Source organism: Schistocerca piceifrons, chromosome 11 (assembly GCF_021461385.2).
Source record: "Schistocerca piceifrons isolate TAMUIC-IGC-003096 chromosome 11, iqSchPice1.1, whole genome shotgun sequence".
NCBI classification, from domain to species: Eukaryota; Metazoa; Arthropoda; class Insecta; order Orthoptera; family Acrididae; genus Schistocerca; species Schistocerca piceifrons.
Genome location: NC_060148.1, coordinates 107,908,700 through 107,928,923, shown reverse-complemented (window position 1 = coordinate 107,928,923; position 20,224 = coordinate 107,908,700). Strand labels below are relative to the sequence as shown.

Here is a 20,224-nt window from a genome sequence, read left to right as displayed (position 1 = left end):
GAAGTTCAGGCAAAAATGAATTTGAACAGATTTGCAAAAGCATGCGATATCATCAAAATGAGCATCCAACTTGGAAATCTGTTAAAGTAAATTTTGATTTTTAAAAGTATCTTGTATAAGAGGAAAGGCTTCATTACTGAAAAATGGATGGTGTGTTGGCCTACCCAATTTGATACAGATGTCAGATTATTTTCACTATCATTGGGCCAAACGAGTGTCTAGATAAATTGGCTAGTGTTATAGTGATTGCCAATAGTACGGGTCGAAAGGTAACTGATTGTATTAGGTCTTGTGACATCTGCCAGAGAGCTAAGGTAACCAATAGAAGTAATCAAGGCCCAATGCAGAACACGTTACCTAAAGATACCATGGATTTACTGTCTGTGGACCTGTATGGACCCCTCCCCACAACTTCTGGTAATTGTAAATGTATTTTACTGATTTTGGAAGTATTTTCTAAATTTATAAAATTGTATCTCCTGAAAAAGGTTAAGAACCATTGGAAAACCCAGTGCAGTACTGCCCAATAATGGCCCCAATTTAATTCCAAAACCTGGAAAGATGGCATGGAGCAGAATGGTGCAGAAACTAAATATATTGCGGCCTACCATCCAGGCGGCAACCCTGTTGAACGCTATACGAGGGAAATAGGATGGTTATGTAGGACCTATTGTCACCATAACCACTGAGCGTAGGGCAGATTTGTATGTGAATTTGAGAGTTTAATGAAGACCTTGCCTCATGGGTTTACTGAGTTCACACTTGGGGAAATTCTGCTCAATACTGAGAGCAAATGTTTAATTGAGGAAAAACTAGAGTTCCCACCGTTTACAGATTTGGGATTAGCCCAGAAGAAAGAATTGGTAAAAGAAAAAACAAGCCGAAACAAGACCTAAAAGGCACAATAGTAACCTGAAGTTTGCCATGTTCAAAATTGGAGACTATGTTCTTCTGAAGACCCATGAATAATCAAGTGAACTTAACCACGAAATTTCTAAATTTACGTATATATAATGGGCCATTCACAGGATAAGACACCTCACAACAACGCCTACTATTTAATCTACCCAGAATCGAAAAAGCTCCTTGATGTCCATAATGTAGTGGATCTCAAACTGTATGTACCTAGGAATGAATAAATAAAGAAATCATATCAGACTAAAAATGTATATCATACTGTAGATGAAATAATGTATCTATCTTATGAAGCTACTATACTGTATTTAACTGTAATTTATGTTCTTATAAAAATGTTATGTATGTAAAATTGCTGTTACTATCTTAGAAGTTTCAGATTCTAAAAACTGTTGTAAAATATGTGGTACCCTGTACTGAAAGGGCTACAAGCAAATGTTGCCAAATTGAAAAGAAATGTGGAATGCCTTAAATACAGACTGGGCAGCATAGAAGACTTGCCAAAGTGGGGCAAAAAACTATGTCTGTAATAGACTGCCAAAACCCAAAATGGGCAGTCAATTGATTAATGTAATATGTAATTTGTTAATGTTGTCAAATGCAGTGCAAGTTGCTATTGCAGGTAGCAAAATTATTTTATTTTCATATCTGTTAGTGTTGTATGTGTTTTGCTACAGTTTTCAAAGAGGGACTGTGTTACAAATAAAGGCAGTAAGAACAGAATAGTAGGTTCAGTTTAAATATGTTTGTTTATGTAAATATCTAAGAATGGACTACTATTATTAGAATCAGCATTGATAGTTTCCTCCTTTGTAACTTCAAAATCATGCTATGGGATGTGTTGCATGTACAATGTCAGATTGCTTGTGATATATGTAGGGGGTATACTTGACAATACAGATAAATTTTGCTTACTACTCAACTTACTGTGTCTCAAAATGAGAGTCAGTTATGACAGGTGTACATAATTGAATAATGTTGCTTTTTTGTTTTGGTAATTAAGTCTATAGAGTGTATAGTGTTTTAATGTATTCTTTTCATGCTCAACTCTGGATGAAGCGATTATTATTTTCGACTGCTTGGTACCATGTTTGCCTAGCAGGAATCTTCAGTGAACCATGGGCCATATGTAACATCCATTTTTGACCTACTTTGTATTGATATTTCTATTTGTAGAGTTGCTTATGTGGAGTGCTGTATCTGTCATTTATCTGTCGTGGAAATTCTTTGATAATGTATACATATTTCAGTTATGTGAACTTTTGGAACAAAGTTTAAATTAAGCTTGTTAATGTATATAACTACTGGAATGATTATTATGTAATGCACTGTAAATGACTTGGTCCATAGTTAGGGAATGCAGGGTTGAATGTAAAAAATGTGAGGAATCCCTGCAGCTACAGAAGTAGCCTGGCAGAATGGAAAAGGTGTCGTTCACGCGAGCGGCAACTCGTCCCTTGCGACGGCTAACGAGTCTGGCTTGAGCAGTGCTGTGGTTAATATCTCGCTAGCAGCAGCGGAACATTGTGGCTCATATTCTTGCAGTTTTGAGGCAGAGGAGCTAACAGCGTTATTTATGCACCTGTGATTCTGCATCTGATGACACCATGTATAATGGCACGGTTTTCGGCCCTGCAAAAATATAATTCAGAAGATCTATAACAGGGCAAGGCCAACAGTACTGCCATGACTACATCGCCGCCATGTTAACAGCCACTGTAAATCATGCCACCAGTGCCACAAGCCTTCCACCAAAATGTTTATATTTGGCACTCTGTAAATGGACCAGGTATTTGTGAAATTTGGTTGATTTTAATAATAACCGTTGTATTGCTGAAAGCTCTATCTTGAACCTGTGATTATCCCAAATCACAAACCTCACCAGGAATTCTATCCTAGTGAATTTAATTCCGAGTGTGCTAATTTATTATGAAAAGACTATTCAGCAGCTGTAAAAATAGTTGTGATTGCTTTCTAATGAGTGGAGTTGTGTTTAAAGTTCAGTTTTATAGTTTGAGAAATACTACACTGCCAGTGCTTTTTAAATCGATCTGCAATCATTTTCTTAAATAATTTGCCTTACTTAAAAAGGTACCAGTAAATAGTAAAGTTGTTAGTTAAAAGAATAATAATATTGAATATAAGTAAAAAAGATTATTAATTATGCACTTTGATCAGAATTACAAAGCTTTATCACTGTTCATTTTATGAGTAGGTGTTTGAACTTGAATTTAATATTGTGTTGGCATTTGCACAGTCAACCATATTTTGATAAGGTTAAAAGACTGCTTTTCAAAGAACATTTGCTATTTGAAGAGTTATAGTTTGTTGTGCTTCACTTAATAAACAATTATTCATGACAATACTCACCATTTCCCATACACACTTGTGTAGTTTTGTTAATGAGCATGGTTCATCAAACCATTAAAGTTTAATAGCCCTCATGTGCTAGGCTATTTGGTTAATGAAGCAAAGCAAAGGTCCCTCCAGAGACACTGTAGTTAGATTTGCTTTCTGTTTAATTGCTTCAAACTGAGCTCAAGAAAGAAATATTTACTGTGTTAGCTATTTTAATGCAAGCTGGTTCATGTAATGGCATAGAGAAACTCTACTAACCAAAGATGTTATAGAGTATGATCATAATAAACCCCGATTTAAATCAGAATCATTTCATGCTCTGCCCTGTTTACTAATGCTATTAGTACCATGTGTGTTGGTGACTGGTTGTATTAACTGCTGCATCTAGTTCATTCAAGGTACATCGTCTTGACTTCCAAGTTAGTACTACATTTATCTGCAAGGTTAGGTTACTGTGTTGTAGTGCGAACAGATGTCAAGAAAGAGTTTAGTAGGTGTTAAGGAAAGTTAGGTTAGCCCTAGCACTGCCTTGAGCTTTATTACATTGTTTGACAGAAAATGCCTAATTAGGCTGGCAACTGATATTAATATGTAATATTACGACTTGCTTTTGTGCTGGAGAACATCTGTTCCTCACCCACCTGTTTAGTGTTGGTTATTCTCTCAGTGTTTTGGAAATGAATCCCAGTCAAACAGATTGTTTGTTATGTTCCCATTAGGTTATCTCATGGTCACAACTTTCTCAAAAATTCCTCATAGAGGTTTAATGTAATCACTGGCTGCCATTTATGGTGGTTGGTGTTACCATTACAAGCACTCCCTTTGGAGGAGCCCTCCCGCACCATTCCACCACATGTGGATGGCTGACTTGCTGCAAGGTTGTGCCCTGTGTCCTGTGACTTTTGTATGGCTGCTTCGGTATCTTGGCATTTTCAGCTCTTAAGGAGGGAGGCAGAGCTTTAGTTGGTAAAGACATTTCCAGCTGGAGTACATCACAACCAGACACACATTATAGAATCAGGTATTGGATTTTAAGGTGTACCCAGGACCAGATGTACCGTCAGATCAGAATTTATTTATGACAATGAGTGAAGTAAATTTTAAGAGAGTTGTTACATGAATTCAGTGTGTAAATAAATAGGATACTGAAGTACACAGGAATGGAATGTGAATTTTAACTTCTATGAGGCTCTAGATAATGTGATAATGAATGGCGATCAACCAAATTTTCACGTTCGTCTATACAATCGATGAGAGACAATTCATAACAACAGACAGCCAGAAAAAGACATCCAAACACTACAGAAGTGACCAAGCGCTGGTAAGTGTGATAGCTTACGCACAATGAGCTAAACAGCTCATGAATCCAACTTACTGACAAAAAAAACAACATCCAGAAGAATGGAAGACAAAGCTGATGATCTGTTTGAGGATGCTAAATTTGGAGTAATGGATCCAGGAAGGCCAACTTGACCTTCAACCTTATAGTGGCAGGAATGTGTGAGAAAAATCAAGAGATATTTATTGGATTTGTAGATCTTTACATGACATTTGACAGCATGAAACAGTGAATTTTTTTACTCTAAAAGGTACATATATGGTACAGCAGATAACATAGAATATGAGCAATAATCAACAAGAATTGGTACTCTGAATCAAAGATGATTAAAGATAAAGATGCAGGTAGTCTCCACAAATGTTCAGATGAACACTGAAGAATCGTTGGTGGAATTGAAGAAACTTCCAGGAATTTAATTAAAACTGAAGGTGAAAAGATTTTGTTTAATAAAATTCACTGGTGATATTTCTGTGTTCACTGAAAGTCCGAATGAATCACCAGAGCTGATGAATGTAATAAATAGTTGAATGAACACTAAATCAGGATTAATGAATGGAAGAAAGAGGAAAGTATTGCGGAGTAGCAGAAATAACATTGGTGGCAATGTTTACATCAGAATTAAGGACCACGCAGTAGACTGCTTGTAGTGACTATTACATATGAAGCTAATTTACACTGAGGGACAGAGCGTGGTTGTTATAAGGAGTAATGTTGCATGGGAAAGCAGGAGATTCCTTGTAAAACAAAGTTACTAATACCAAGGATAGGCCTTAATTTGAATTGGATGTCCCTTAATGTATGTCTGGAGCACAGTACTGCATAAAAATTAATCGTGGATTATGGAAAAAAACAAGAGGGGAATCGGAGCATTCTAAATTCGGTGCTATAGGAGGACGTTTAATCTAGGCGAACTCTTAACAGAAGAACTGTGGAATATCTGTGCAGAACAGGTGACGATAGTGTGGTATGTGGAAAACTGTGACAAGTACGATGGTCAGCATAGTAAGTTATATTTGAAGGCATCAGGGAATAACTGCTGTAGCACTAGAGGTAGTTGTTGAGGTTAAAAACTGAAGGGAAAGACAGAGAGAGGAACACATACCACAAATGACTGGATTCTGGGAGCTCATGGCACTGCGAATCTGTTGCTCACACAGACAGACATTGTCAACAGGAGGCAGAGTTTCTGTTTTGCATGTCTGTGGTTACTGGAACTGGCTGTTACAGCAGTGGGGCAACCAAGGTGGACCACACCCTGACACGCTAAGGCTCTGCTGATGTTTACTTCTGGTTGGTGCTTGCAGAGAGTATTTTTGTTACTAACAGAAACTTTATAACAAATTATTGGGTTGTTTTTCCTGTCTCATTCCTGACGAGAACCAATTATGGTCTCATAAATGTGTGTCTATGTGTGACCTCTGCTAGACCATTCCAATACATCCAGAGTAACACACAATTATCTCATCTGACATAGTGTTACACATTCAGTGCACTCATACTCCACCTGCCACTAAATTTTCTGTGGATGACATTGCATGAATTGTTGTTGCCATTGGTTCGCTGATTTTGATGAGAATAAGTCACTGAACTGTTGACAATAGCTATTTTCTCTACCAACCTATTCTTAATTAACCTCTCTCCCATGATACTATGATCTAGTCCTGAGGATACCACCCATGAATGTATGTTCTGATGCTTTTCAGTATTTATGTCTGATCTACCATATAATGGTGTGTGTGTGTGTGTGTGTGTGTGTGTGTGTGTGTGTGTGTGTGTGTGTTGAGGGAACTCACCGCATTTGAGAGACTGTGGCCTCATCAGGTGGAGGAGTCGTGGGCTGCGCAGCAGCAGGTGTATGGCGAGGTGCGCTGGCAGAGGTGGCGGCAGCAGCGGAGGTGGTGGTGGTTCTGGTTGTGGTACTCAGCTCCGTAACGACTGGTGCGCTGCACATACAGAGAGAGGCAGGGTGTGAGCTGGCTGGCATTTCCTCGTGAGGATGTGGGTGTGCCTCCCTATGGCCACTGTGTGATTTCAAGTTGTAGCATTCGCACTGCAAGTAATAGGTGAAAAGCAATTATGATTTTTAGCATTTGTGCATGCAATGTCAACAACAACAATTGGTGCCGGTTACGACTCTGAATCAGGCACAGAACTTTTTGGCCTATCATTTCAGATTTATAAATTCCACTCGTAGTGACTGGTGGAAAAGTATTTGACAGTGAGCACCTCTTCGTGTGTAGTGAGTGGTGGTAGCATGTACAGGGTTAAGAGTCCCAGTCAGCAAAGAACCCTTCCTCGCATAATTTCTAGTTCAGACACAAGCATATCTCACTAGTGGTGAAATAAACTGACATTGTGCATCTATATGTGGCTAGAAAACAACATGATATGTGCTGGGTTCGGAACACAGCGGGGGAATACTTTGTTGTATAATCATTTCAGTTTCATCATCCCTCTACTGGTGAAAAATTTAGATACATAAAATTATAAGATTTTGTTGTGCGTCATTGACAATCCCTGTCCAAAACAAAACCTTATCCCTCATGATATCTAGTTTGAACATGCTGTTACATGTGGTTAAAATGATAGTTAAGATCTCTCATGCTTTGTTAGCAAAGACAGTGACCGGATTGGAGTCCCAGGTTCCAGTCCCAAACAGAACCATGTAGTTTGAAGCGGGATCTTGCTTTTTGAAATGTCATTTATTGTAATTAACTTTAGTTTACAAGCACTGAGGACCGCCATCTCTGGTAATGGGTTTTATGATAATTACGTTATTGTGGTACTGGTTTTCATATGGACAATAGCAGGAAAGGGCAGTTTTCTCTAGTGGTCTCTTGTAGTAATGATTTTGTGTTGTGAAACGACTGTATGAGAAAGAGAACAGCCTAACTGCAAGACAGTTATGTACCTGCTTACAAACCAGGTGCAATGCAGTTCAGGTCATTTGGCTACTTCTCAGCATAGTAACACATGCATATAAATCAGGCACAACACTTGTCTGGCTGTGAAAAGTTTTTTTAATGTAATTAATGTTATACTTTTGATCATCAGACATTGTTCAAAGCATGTTTTAAAAACTGGCCTTTGAGAGGTACAGAAAACAAACTTGTTGACAGTGTGTTTCAAGCTGAGCTGGGGAAGGAATTTAGTACAGCGGACAGTGCGGCAAGGTGAAACTCGTGATTTGACACCAGAAAGAGGCTGTGGCCATGTAACAGTTACTTGTCATAACAGTATTACCACATTAATCTAAATTTCATTCATTAAATACGTTTGACAGAAATTTAAACATTTTTCAAGTGAGCATCCTCACTTTGTAAGCACATATGAAATCACAAGGTAGTTAATGTAAGCTGTGTCATTCCCCAATCCAATTATGGGAAAACAAACACTAATGTGTGTGTGTGTGTGTGTGTGTGTGTGTGTGTGTGTGTGTGTGTGTGTGGTTGTGTGTGTGTGTGGTTGTGTGTGTGTGTGGTTGTGTGTGTGTGTGTGGGTGTGTGTGTGGGTGTATGGGTGTGGGTGTGTGTGTGTGTGTGTGTGTGTGTGTGTGTGTGTGTGTGTGTGTGTGTGGGTGGGTGGGTGGGTGTGTGTATGGGTGTGTGTATGGGTGTGTGTGTGGATGTGTGGGTGTGTGTGTGGGTGTGTGGGTGTGTGTGTGGTGTGTGTGTGTGTGTGTGTGTGTGTGTTGCGTTTGCACATCCAAGTTTGTGTGTAGAGGGGGGGGGGGGGGAGGTGGAGGCGATGAGCAATTTTTGTGATTGATGATACTGTAGTCCGTAAGTTGTGCTGTGAACTTGATACCGATATAAAATTAAGTTTGTCCTCCACATACAGTAAATGGTTCAAATGGCTCTGAGTACTATGGGACTTAACATCTATGGTCATCAGTCCCCTAGAACTTGGAACTACTTAAACCTAACTAACCTAAGGACAGCACACAACACCCAGTCATCACTAGGCAGGGAAAATCCCTGACTCCGCTGGGAATCGATCCCCGGAACCCCGGCGCGGGAAGCGAGAACGCTGCCGCACGACTACGAGCTGCGGACCCACACACCGTAGGCATGAACTGTAAATTCTGTGAGAATCTAATGTCTAGAAGGCCTGGCATGGATACACGGGGGAGGAGGTTGTGAGATATCCTCCCCAAAAAATGTGAAAAAACTGTATCACTTCACTGTATGAAGTAAAAAATTATTCTGCTTACATGCGGTTTTATACATCTTATTTTAATTGTTATTAAAACCCTAGGCACCTGTGGTGTATAAAGTTTTGAGTGTGACACTAAGTATAATTTGAGGGGGAGTGGTGGTGGGGGGCAAGTGGAATCAGTGAAAAACCAAGGCAGTTCCAGAACCAAATAATGAATGTGTCTCTGCAGCTGACACCCAATAGTGTGGGAAGTATGAGGCCGTGAACTAGGTGAAGATCAGTAATTACGATAAGAATCTAATATTCGTCATCAAGAGAATTTGTAATATGTGCACAAAGAATACTGTTAGTAAAAAGATTACCGTTAACAAAAACTTTTTCAAACTTAGTACCTTGGTAATTTCCCACAGTGGGCCGAACGAGTTTGGAGTAATGTAGAGAAATATATTTGTGTGTTTCATTTCAAATATTTTTTCAAGAACATAAATAACAATTGTAGTATGTTTGTTGTTTGAAACATGAATTTTTATGATAATCTTTATTGAATAAAAGAGAAAGACACTGAACGATTTACAATATTGGTTATAAGTTCATTACAATTGGTTTAGGGAACGCACATAGTGTCATCTCAAACACAAGATTTCTGATATGCCAAATAGCACATAAAATACTACATACTAAATGAAAAATAATTGATCATTTATCAGTGTTAGTTGCTAGTAGACTTTTATGGACATATGCAATTGTAAAATGGTGCAGAATAAAGGCAACTCTGGTCGCAGAGAGACTTCGATGCTCACAGCAATCAGAGGCACAATAGCAACAACAATGGATGGGATAGATAATGTCATAAGGTGTGCCACAGTAGAATGGAAGTCTGTAGTGTTCACTGGGTGGCTATCGAAAAGCCATGGAGCAATCGAGACACGCAAACGGGTCGGATACCTGTTCATCGAAGATGCAGTAAAGCATGGTATTCTGTGTGTCATAGAAGGAAATGTATCGAAGTACTGTGTGAGCTTTATCTAACAGCTGAATAGAGATGTCAAGAAAATGAGGTGAGAAGACTCAATTTTAGGGAACCAGCCGGAGCTGCCTCGAGGACTGGCTTGTCTGGTGAGGTGGTCTCAGGGTGCGAGAGGTGTGAGCAGCCATACACTGGAGCACCGATGCTTACTTCTCCCAGTTTTCTGAACACCTTCCATACAAGCCGTGACAGCAGACGATTATTCTTTTATGTAACAGTAAAGGAAACAAAAGAAAAATTAGATATTTAAAAAAACTACTAAAAAAACTATTAAAAATTAAATATCTAGTTGAAATTGATATCACGTACTGAGGTTGGTGGTCGCTTGGCGGTGTAAAGGTTTAAAATTGTAAGTGAAGGCATCGAGGAGTTATGGACGTTTATGCAGCGTGTTTTGAAACACGAAGAGCAGAGATGCGCCGCGCCGTCTGGCCCAGTAGCGTAGTTTGCTTTGATATAGGACCGTGTGTCGATGTAAAAAAAATACTAGTTTCCACAGTAGAATGAAAGGAGAGTAACGGAAAGTGTTTAATTTGTAACTACATGTGACGAAAACGTAGCTTTTGCGTGAGTTTGTGTAATCCGTTTTTCTTTTCGGTTTGTATTTACGTCTTTGAGTGCGTTTTTGCCTGGGACAGTAAGATCATAAATATCTAGTTTGCTGCCCTCTACCGAGCAGGTTTCACACTTGTTGGTAGTTGAGGGTGCTGACGTTTATCCAAATGACCTTCCATCTGTAGTGCAGCTACTTTTGTACGGACACATTTCCGCATTCCTTTTCTGTTAATTGCACGCATATGTTCCTAACTTTTACCATATTCGACGGGCGAACCCTGGTTCGAGTATAAATGAGTTCGAATAAAAATTGTTCAAAATGATAAAAGCCATGCATCTATGGCTGGAGTCAAGACAGTGGGAGTAATTTCGTCTGCTAAGTGAGACACTAGGGTCGTGTGTGTATTCTTCCGCATCTCGTGTGTGGAACACACGAATACAGCTTGTGATACTCTCCCAACGTCTGAGAGATTGTGAGATTTAGTCTCTCTCCTTCCCCCCCCCCCCCTCCCCCTCCCCAGCGCCATTTCCTTCTGAAGGAGTCAGCGTGTCAAACTTTACCTTGAAAATGTTACCACGAGCTGACAGAAATCTTGCTGCTGTTTCACGTGGTTTGGGTAAAACCTTTGCTACACAGTTGACTTTAAAAACCACGTACATATTTTAAAAGTGTGCCTTTTGGATATCATCAAGTCTTCTCGCACTATGTTCTTTGGCGCTAGCTGGCAGACTGGCAAGGATGTTTGTAGAGTTTGCAGCTGTTGTACGATTTATATATAACTGTAGCTGATACCCAAAATTTCCATATGGGGCAACACATTAAGGTCTCCCGTGTTTTGCAGAGATATTCCACGTGTGATTTAATGTTGCTCGGCTTCGCACCTGATGCAAGTTCGGAATTGCTGATGACCTGCAGTGCCTTCTCCCAGTCGCTGTCGCCAATGATCACAACATCCACATCACCTGTGTATGCCCAACACACAATATTCTGGCGGTGTGTGTGTGTGTGTGTGTGTGTGTGTGTGTGTGTGTGTGTGTGTGTGTGTGTGTGTGTGCATGCGTGCAGCCCTCGTAGCAGTTTCTGCAGAGCGGCTAGCAGGGCCTCAGCGGCAGTGGCGAACGAGGCCCTCCACACAGGACCACCTCGGCGCACACAACTCTTGAGTGCGAGCTGCCTTGTTAGCTGACCACTGATCATGATTTGCAAACTGCTGTTCTTCAACATTATACCAATTACCTTGACTAAATATTGCAGAAAATCCAGTACGGTCATTGTATCAAGAAGGCACTGGCGACTCACCCTACCGAAAGCATTCCCGAAATCGAGCGACCTTATGGAGCATTCGAGCGTGCGAACATGTGCCGCAGCTACGATGTCTCTATATTCACGGACACTTTGAATACTTGTTCTGGCTCTACCCACCGTAGTTCCATGCGCGCCAGTTACCTCATGCATTAACATTTTCCCTCTCCAGGCAAGAATGCGCACAATTAATTTTGTAACCACCATTCAGGACCATAACTGATCTCAAGAGTCCCTTTAGTCAGCCATAGCGCTAGTAGTGCTAGTGTTTTCAATACAGTCCTCAGACAGTTAGTGCCTTTTTATTGTTTTCTACAAGAAGTGTCTAGTAACCACAGTTTAGTCAACTATCAGCCGCCTTTAGTGAATTGGCAGTCTAGTTAAAAGTTGACTAACTCTCTACAGTAAATTGATTTCTTAGGACGGATAGGATGTGTGACTGCTGTGTACGGACGCAGGAGGAGCTGGCCACTGTCCGCGAACAGCTGAGCGTGTTGATGGCCGCGGTCAGCCGTCTTCAGGCTGCTGCCTCGGAGTGTAGCGGCAGTGGGGAGTCTGGTGCGTCGCAAGGTACACCCCAGGTGTTATACATGCTTCACCCACTGTCCCTGCTGTCGAGACATCTTCACGGGTACCGGGCGCGGCTGGGCCACCCTCTCCCCAAGGGGAGTGGCGGCTTCAGCGGCGTTCGCGGCGCACGAGGCGGAGGGTCAATGTGGAGGCTGGCCGTGTGGCATTGCCCGCTCCGCCTGCGAGTGGACATGTGGCCGCTCCTTCAGCAAGGTCCGAGCCGGCACACGGGGGGAGGGGTTTATTAGTTATTGGGAGCTCCAACGTTAGGCGGGTGATGGAGCCCCTTAGGGAAATAGCGGAAAGGTCGGGGAAGAAGGCCAGTGTTCACTCTGTCTGCTTGCCGGAGGGTCTCACCCGAGATGTGGAGGAGGCCCAACCGGCGGCGATAGAGAGCACTGGGTGCACCCGACTGCAAATTGTTGCTCATGTCGGCACCAATGACACTCCTGCCGTCTGGGTCCAGAGGTCATCATCAGTTCATATAGGTGGTTGGCGGAGTTGGTGCAGGCGGAAAGCCTCGCTCGCGGGGTGGAACCAGAGCTAACTATTTGTAGTATCGTTCCCAGAACTGATCGCGGTCCTCCGGTTTGGAGCCGAGTGGAAGGCTTAAACCAGTGGCTCAGACGATTCTGCGGAGATCTGGGGTGCAATATTCTCGACCTCCGCTATCGGCTGTAGAAATGTAGGGTCCCCCTGAATAGGTCAGGCGTGAGGAAGGGGCTACAAGGGTATCGGAGTACGTGTGGAGTGCACATGTGGGTTTCTTAGGTTAGAGAATTCCCTCCCTAGGCCCAACAAGACCCCTCTTGAGACGCGACAAGGTGGTAGTAGGCAAAACGCAACGGGGAATAACAATATTAATAAGCTATTAGTGAATTGCAGGAGTGTCTATAGAAAGGTTCCAGAACTGCTCTCATTAATAAACGGTCACAATGCGCACATAGTACTAGGGACAGAAAGTTGGCTGAAACCAAATGTAAACAGTAATGAAATTCAGATTGGAATGTATACCACAGAGACAGGCTGGACAGTGAAGGTGGAGGCGTGTTTATAGACATAAGAAGTGCAATAGTATGGAAGGAAAATGACGGAGATCCGAAATGTGAAATAATTTGGGTGAAGGTCATGGTTAAAGCAGGCTCAGACATGGTAACTGGATGTCTCTATAGGCCCTCTGGCTCAGCAGCTGTTGTGGCTGAGCACCTGAAGGATAATTTGGAAAATATTTCGAGTAGATTTCCCCACCATGTTATAGTTCTGGGTGGAGATTTTAATTTGCCGGATATAGACTAGGAGACTCAAACGTTCATAACGGGTGGCAGGGACAAAGAATCCAGTGAAATTTTTTTAAGTGCTTTATCTGAAAAGTACCTTGAGCAGTTAAACAGAGAACCGACTCGTGGCGATAACATATTGGACCTTCTGGTGACAAACAGACCTGAACTATTTGAAACAGTTAACGCAGAACAGGGAATCAACTATCATAAACTGGTTACTGCATCGATGATTTCAGCAATAAATAGAAATATTAAAAAAGGTAGGAAGATTTTTCTGTTTAGCAAAAGTGACAAAAAGCAGATTTCAGAGTACCTGACGGCTCAACACAAAAGTTTTGTCTCAAGTACAGATAGTGTTGAGGATCAGTGGGCAACGTTCAAAACCATTGGACAATATGCGTTAGATGAGTATGTGCCAAGCAAGATAGTAACAGATGGAAAAGAGCCACCGTGGTACAACAACCGAGTTAGAAAACTGCTGCGGAAACAAAGAGAGCTTCACAGCAAACATAAACATAGCCAAAGCCTTGCAGACAAACAAAAATTACGCGAAGCGAAATGTTATGTGAGGAGGGCCATGCGAGAGGCGTTCAATGAATTCGAAAGTACAGTTCTATGTACTGACTTGGCAGAAAGTCCTAAGAAATTTTGGTCTTGTGTCAAAGCGGTAGGTGGACCAAACAAAATGTCCAGACACTCTGTGACCAAAATGGTACTGAAACAGAGGATGACAGACTAAAGGTCGATATACTAAATCTCTTTTTCCAAACCTGTTTCACAAAGGAAGACTGCACTGTAGTTCCTTCTCTAGATTGTCGCCCAGATGACCAAATGGTAGATATCGAAGTAGACGACAGAGGGATAGAGAAACAATTAAAATCGCTCAAAAGAGGAAAGGCCGCTGGACCTGATGGGATACCAGTTCGATTTTACACAGAGTACGCGAAGGAACTTGCTCCCCTTCTTGCAGCGGTGTACCGTAGGTCTCTAGAAGAGCGTAGCGTTCCAAAGGATTGGAAAAGGGCACAGGTCATCCCCGTTTTCAAGAAGGGACGTCGAACAGATGTGCAGAACTATAGACCTATATCCCTAACGTCGATCAGTTGTAGAATTTTGGAACACGTATTACGTTCGAGTATAACGACTTTTCTGGAAACTAGAAGTCCACGAGACTCAAGAGGGCCATAGACACAGGTTCCCACGTAGATTCCGTGTTTCTTGACTTCCGCAAGGCGTTCGATACAGTTCCCCATAGTCGTTTAATGAACAAAGTAAGAGCATATGGACTATCAGACCAATTGTGTGAATGGATTGAAGAGTTCCTAGATAACAGAACGCAGCATGACGTTCTCAATGGAGAGAAGTCTTCCGAAGTAAGAGTGATTTCAGGTGTGCCGCAGGGGAGTGTCGTAGGACCGTTGCTGTTCACAATATACATAAATGACCTTGTGGATGACATCGGAAGTTCACTGAGGCTTTTTGAGGATGATGCTGTGGTATATCGAGAGGTTGGAACGATGGAAAATTGTACTGAAATGCAGGAGGATCTGCAGCGAATTGATGCATGGTGTGGGGAATGGCAATCGAATCTCAATGTAGACAAGTGTAATGTGCTGCTAATACACAGAAAGAAAGATCCCATATTATGTAGCTACAATATAGCAACTCAGGAACTGGAAGCAGTTAATTCCATAAATTATCTGGGAGTACGCATTAGGAGTGATTTAAAATGGAATGATCATATAAAGTTGATTGTCGGTAAAGCAGATGCCAGACAGATCCATTGGAAGAATCCTAAGGAAACGCAATCCGAAAACAAAGGAAGTAGGTTACAGTACGCTTGTTCGCCCACTGCTCGAATATTGGTCAGCAGTGTGGGATCCGTACCAGATAGGGTTGATAGAAGAGATAGAGAAGATCCAATGGAGAGCAGCGGACTTCGTTACAGGATCATTTAGTAATCGCGAAAGCGTTACGGAGATGATAGGTAAACTCCACTGGAAGACTCTGCAGGAGAGACGCTCAGCAGCTCGGTACGGGCTTTTGTCGGAGTTTTCGAGAACATACCTTCACCGAGGAGTCAAACAGTATATAGCTCCCTCCTACGTCTCGTGAAGAGACAGTGAGGATAAAATCAGAGAGATTACAGCCCACACAGAGGCATACCGACAATCCTTTTTTCCACGAACAATACGAGACTGGAATAGAAGGGAGAACCGATAGAGGTACTCAGGGTACCCTCCCCAACACACCGTCAGGTGGCTTGCGGAGTATGGATGTAGATATAGATTGTTTCTATTATTTGTGAGTTGTTCAACGTGGCTGACTCTTTCGAGGGTATCACTGTGTCCAATTCAATTCCAGTTCCAGCATTAATTACAGCGACATACCCCAAGAGATCGTGTAGCGCAGCGGCCGTTAGTTCCTGAAGTAGAAAAACATCAGTGTCTGCCACATACACAAAGTGTTTCAAGCCACATAGTTTCAGATGTTTAAAGGTGCAATCCTCTAAGTTTGACATGGGTTCGTAATGTACCACGTTTCATAAATTCGACTCTTTCATCGAATACACTCAGTGCAAAACCTATTGACAAATGTGACATACGTATCCGCCTCCTGCCACTTGGGTCTGGGTGAGGTAACCGTTCGTTACCGGAGACTGACAGGTGCGCCTCTGGAAGCTGAACGAGTTTCTGACGTTTCCCCATCTGCCGCCACCTCGTCCGCGCAGTTCTTCGCGAACAGGCCATCAGCGGCTGCTGGGCGCGTTTCTGTGGGGAGCTGCGCTTGCGTCTCGCTGTACTTCCGCGGGGGCGGGCGCACTTGCGGCGGCTGGTGTGTGGATGACAGGTCCAGGCTGAGTAGTGCGACTGGAACCTCCCTCCGAAGTTTCATTTAATTTCTTGACTGCTTGTTGGACCTTTTCGCGCTTCAGTCGACCAGTTTGTGTCTGCTGTGCGGAGCTGACTCATACTAGCATCTTCCGACATTCACGAAGACACAAAGACTGCAGCGGAGAGCCGCGATAAGTGGTCAGACTCACCGCAGCTCGCAGCAGAGGTCCGCACGCGGCGGCCGCTGAAGGCACACTGGCGTTCGTTTCACCAGCAGCGGAATGTGCGCGTGTCTGGTTTGGAAATGACACGACGATAATTCCTGTGGCGACTGGGAATCGAAACCTGCACATGCCGTTCGACTACATAAAAACAGGCGTTGACTAATTCTTTTTCACCAGTAGCTAACAGCCTCTGACTAAATCGAAACCGATACCCATTGTTATTGTTGACAAAGTATGGAGAGGCGTCAAAAATCATAATAATTTGTCACATGAAGTTTGGTGTGTCCTTGCTGCAAGTTGAAAAGACAGACCAAGATTCGAACCCAGTCATGCATCTTTCGTCAAGACGGTAACGACTTTCGAATCGTGGGGAAACAACGGAACGGTGGAACTTTTTTTTGTGCTAAGGTCTTATTGGACCCAACTGCTGAGATCGTCGGTCCCTAAGCTTACACACTACATCATCTAACTTAAACTAACTTACGCTAAGGACGACACACACGCCCATCCCAGAGGGAAGACTCGAACCTCTGACGGGGGCAGCCGCGCAGACCGCGTGGCGAACGGTGAAAATTATCAACACAAAGCCATCAGATGTGACGAAAAGGGAGATCAGAGATCGAATCTCAGTCCAGCACCGATATTTTCCACATCTCATGCCGAAATACAATAAGAATCAGCTGCCCAGTGATCTTGCACGATGAGTGGCACATTCATCAAAAAACACTCTCGCGTAAGAAAGGTTACTGGTGACTGACTTTCAACCTGGCATGATTAGGCCTCCGTCATGGCCCAACCTATAAGGACTCTCGCGCAACAAGTAGCAAAGTGACGTCTCATGTCCGTTTGGAACCACAGTGCAACACTACATTTTTCAAATGACGTCATCAGAGGTGAAGATGTGCTGTTTGTACTTCTTAAATTGATTGCCTTATGTGAGAACCTAGCCCCGACCATCACAAGAATCATTCCAAATGAACACCCGTCTGCACAGAGCATTGGTTCATGACTGTGTCGTAATGAAGGCCTTTGCACACTAATGGAAAATTCCGATTCCGTGGAGGTCGATTACAACCTGTTCGAAACATTTCTTTGTTGGTCCATATCGAGAGTCACTGGCCACCTTGGCTACCTAAGGCGTGCTCCTGACTTGGTTCTGTTATCGCCGAAATAAGATCACGTCAAGAGGCAGCTGCACGAACGGGCAACACGGTATAGTGCGCAGATTTCTGCAGGATGTGTGTCTCCACTTGCGATTCCACGCTCATACTATTTCGCGTCTATTCACAAATTTGTGTAAACCCTAAGGCCAGATATCGAACATACTCTCGTCTTTGGATTTCGTCTCGCATAATTGCATTCCTGCAGCATTTTATGGGGAGAGTGCTGAAGTATGTAAGGAACCACGGTAGATTATACATAAAAACTGGACAAGTTTCTGTCAAAACTTAAATCGTGTTTGCAGGTGTTAGTAACATAATAATTGGTTGGATGAAAACGTGCACTTTTGAAATGCAGCTGAAACTAGTCAATAATGTGGATTTAAAAAAATTACTTCACTGCCTCAGCGAGGAAGATTAATAAAAGCCAAATTTCTTTAGCAAACCGACGAAAATAACTATTGTTCTGCAAGGCGATTAAGGCCCGACTGTCAGGAAGGTGGAAATAAAATAAAATCTGAAACTAATAACATATTTTAGTCTACTGTACTCTCATCAGTGTATTTTACTTCGCTTGATAGCTCGCGGCCACAGAAATCCATTTTCTTTTCGTTTGACGTGACAGCAATAAACGAAGAGGAGACAGCAAAATCACTAAACGTAAACGCAGGTCACGTGGAGGTCAGCCACCTCCCCACCGTAACTCACAAGGAGACGGCACGACCACGGGGTCGGGGATTTGTCCGAAATTTTGCGTGGACCCCTAACACCTCACGTGGTTAAAATATTAGGACGCGCTACTCGGAAAATCCCGTGAAAAATCGATCCAAAGATTCTCAGGTGCCTTATGAGTATAAAATGTTTGTCCAGTGCCGAGCCGCCGTTTGGCCTAGTCATTGTGGTATTATTTTGTGAATAGGAAATTTTCTACGAACTCCAGTCTACATTACATTCATCTGGCTGATTCCCCTTCGTGTACCACTTGCAACCTGATTGACAGAGATGAACATCAATTTGTCTGTGGAAATGCAGATAATATATGGTTGTCAATCAGAAAAAAATTAGCAACTATGCAGAGAAGGCCGCCGTATTTGATAACGCCAACGTGCCTTTTATACCCGGAAAAAGAATTATACCCCACCTCAAAGAAAAATGCCGTCAACTGGTTGAAGGGACACGCGGTATTTTACCTGCTGTCCAGTAAATAAGGGAGCAACGGAGGCTTTTGGACGTTAATCTCCGATCAGCATCACAAGCTACTACGCATAATTAATTACTATGATACATACGCCAACTTCCTCAGAAGAAGCGTCATGTGAACTCTATTTTCAATTATGCGATTCAGAACATGAAGAAACGAGACAATTTAATCTTTGAAAAACCAAATACGATCAAGTGACGAACATCACTGTCTGGTTTAGGCCTTGATTTCTTCTAAAATGCCAAGGAACCTGTAATTAATTTTCGTTTGTTTTATTACTTTTAAATGTTAGTTGAAAATAATGTACTACTGTGGAATGTTATGACCAATTTAAAAAAATGGTTAGGGCTCGGACTCTTATGCCAGAGGCCTTGGGTTCTTTTTCTTCTGATTCATTTTCTTTTGTTATTGCACCAATTATTCAAAAATTTTCTCAAACTTAAATTATTTTAGTTCAAGAATGTAAAGTTTTTCATTCACTGAAAAATATTCGTGCTCGTTGTTCTATTTCGTTTCATGGGGTTTCGAGGTTTAGAGGGGCTTTGTAAGCGTCCCATTGGGATTGTAACGGCCATCTGCGCATAGGACTGTGCGCGAGCCGTGAGAAGTAAACGGCAGTTTGTTTTTCGACTTTGTCGTGAACAGACATGCCTGTTTCAAATTTCGACGTGTTATTCCGATCCGAGGTTAAACACGTCGACCGAAGAAGTTGCTGGCTCATCTGGAATAGGAGAAGAAATTCCTGTAGAGTCCGTTCATAGTGACCTATCAAAATTACGATTGAGGGGCGCAGTGGTGTATTATGAAAAGCTGTTGACGGAAAATATTTTAATTGCATCGACATCTTCGGAAGAAATCTCTCACGATGCTATGTTATTGGCCGGAGAACTTTATGATAATACACTGGAACTTTTGGGTGCAAAAACATTCGTAACTGAAGAGGAATTAATTCACGCTCATGAGGATTGCGAAGAATGTGAGGAGAACGACGAACAGTTCGAAGTGCCACAAAATGATTCGTCTCCAGACGAATATAAACCGTCACCGAACAGATTTAAAAGTGACACAATTCCCTTTGCCTACAAAGTCGTGAATATTACTAAAGCGCACCTCACGTGGTCCTTGGTGACGTTGCAAAAAAAGGATGCCGCCAATTGAACAGAAAATAATATCTTTCCCAATGGGAGAAAGATATTAAAAGTGGTGGTACGCGAATGGATAAATTTGAGGCGATAGATTCGTGGACCTACGACCGTTTTGTGGAAGCAAGACAGCAACATCAGCAAGTCACGACAGGAAA

The 20,224-nt window shown here is 42.3% G+C and overlaps 1 protein-coding gene across 1 annotated transcript in view; it reads right to left on the bottom strand.

The window, feature by feature from the left end:
- Nucleotides 1–20,224, bottom strand: part of LOC124719761 (mucin-19-like) — a 136,729-nt gene that overhangs the window by 32,893 nt on the left and 83,612 nt on the right. Inside the window, exon 5 of the mRNA XM_047244960.1 lies at nucleotides 6,406–6,555. Within this exon, the coding sequence (XP_047100916.1) occupies nucleotides 6,406–6,555 (150 nt within the window). The remainder of the gene's footprint in view (nucleotides 1–6,405; nucleotides 6,556–20,224) is intronic.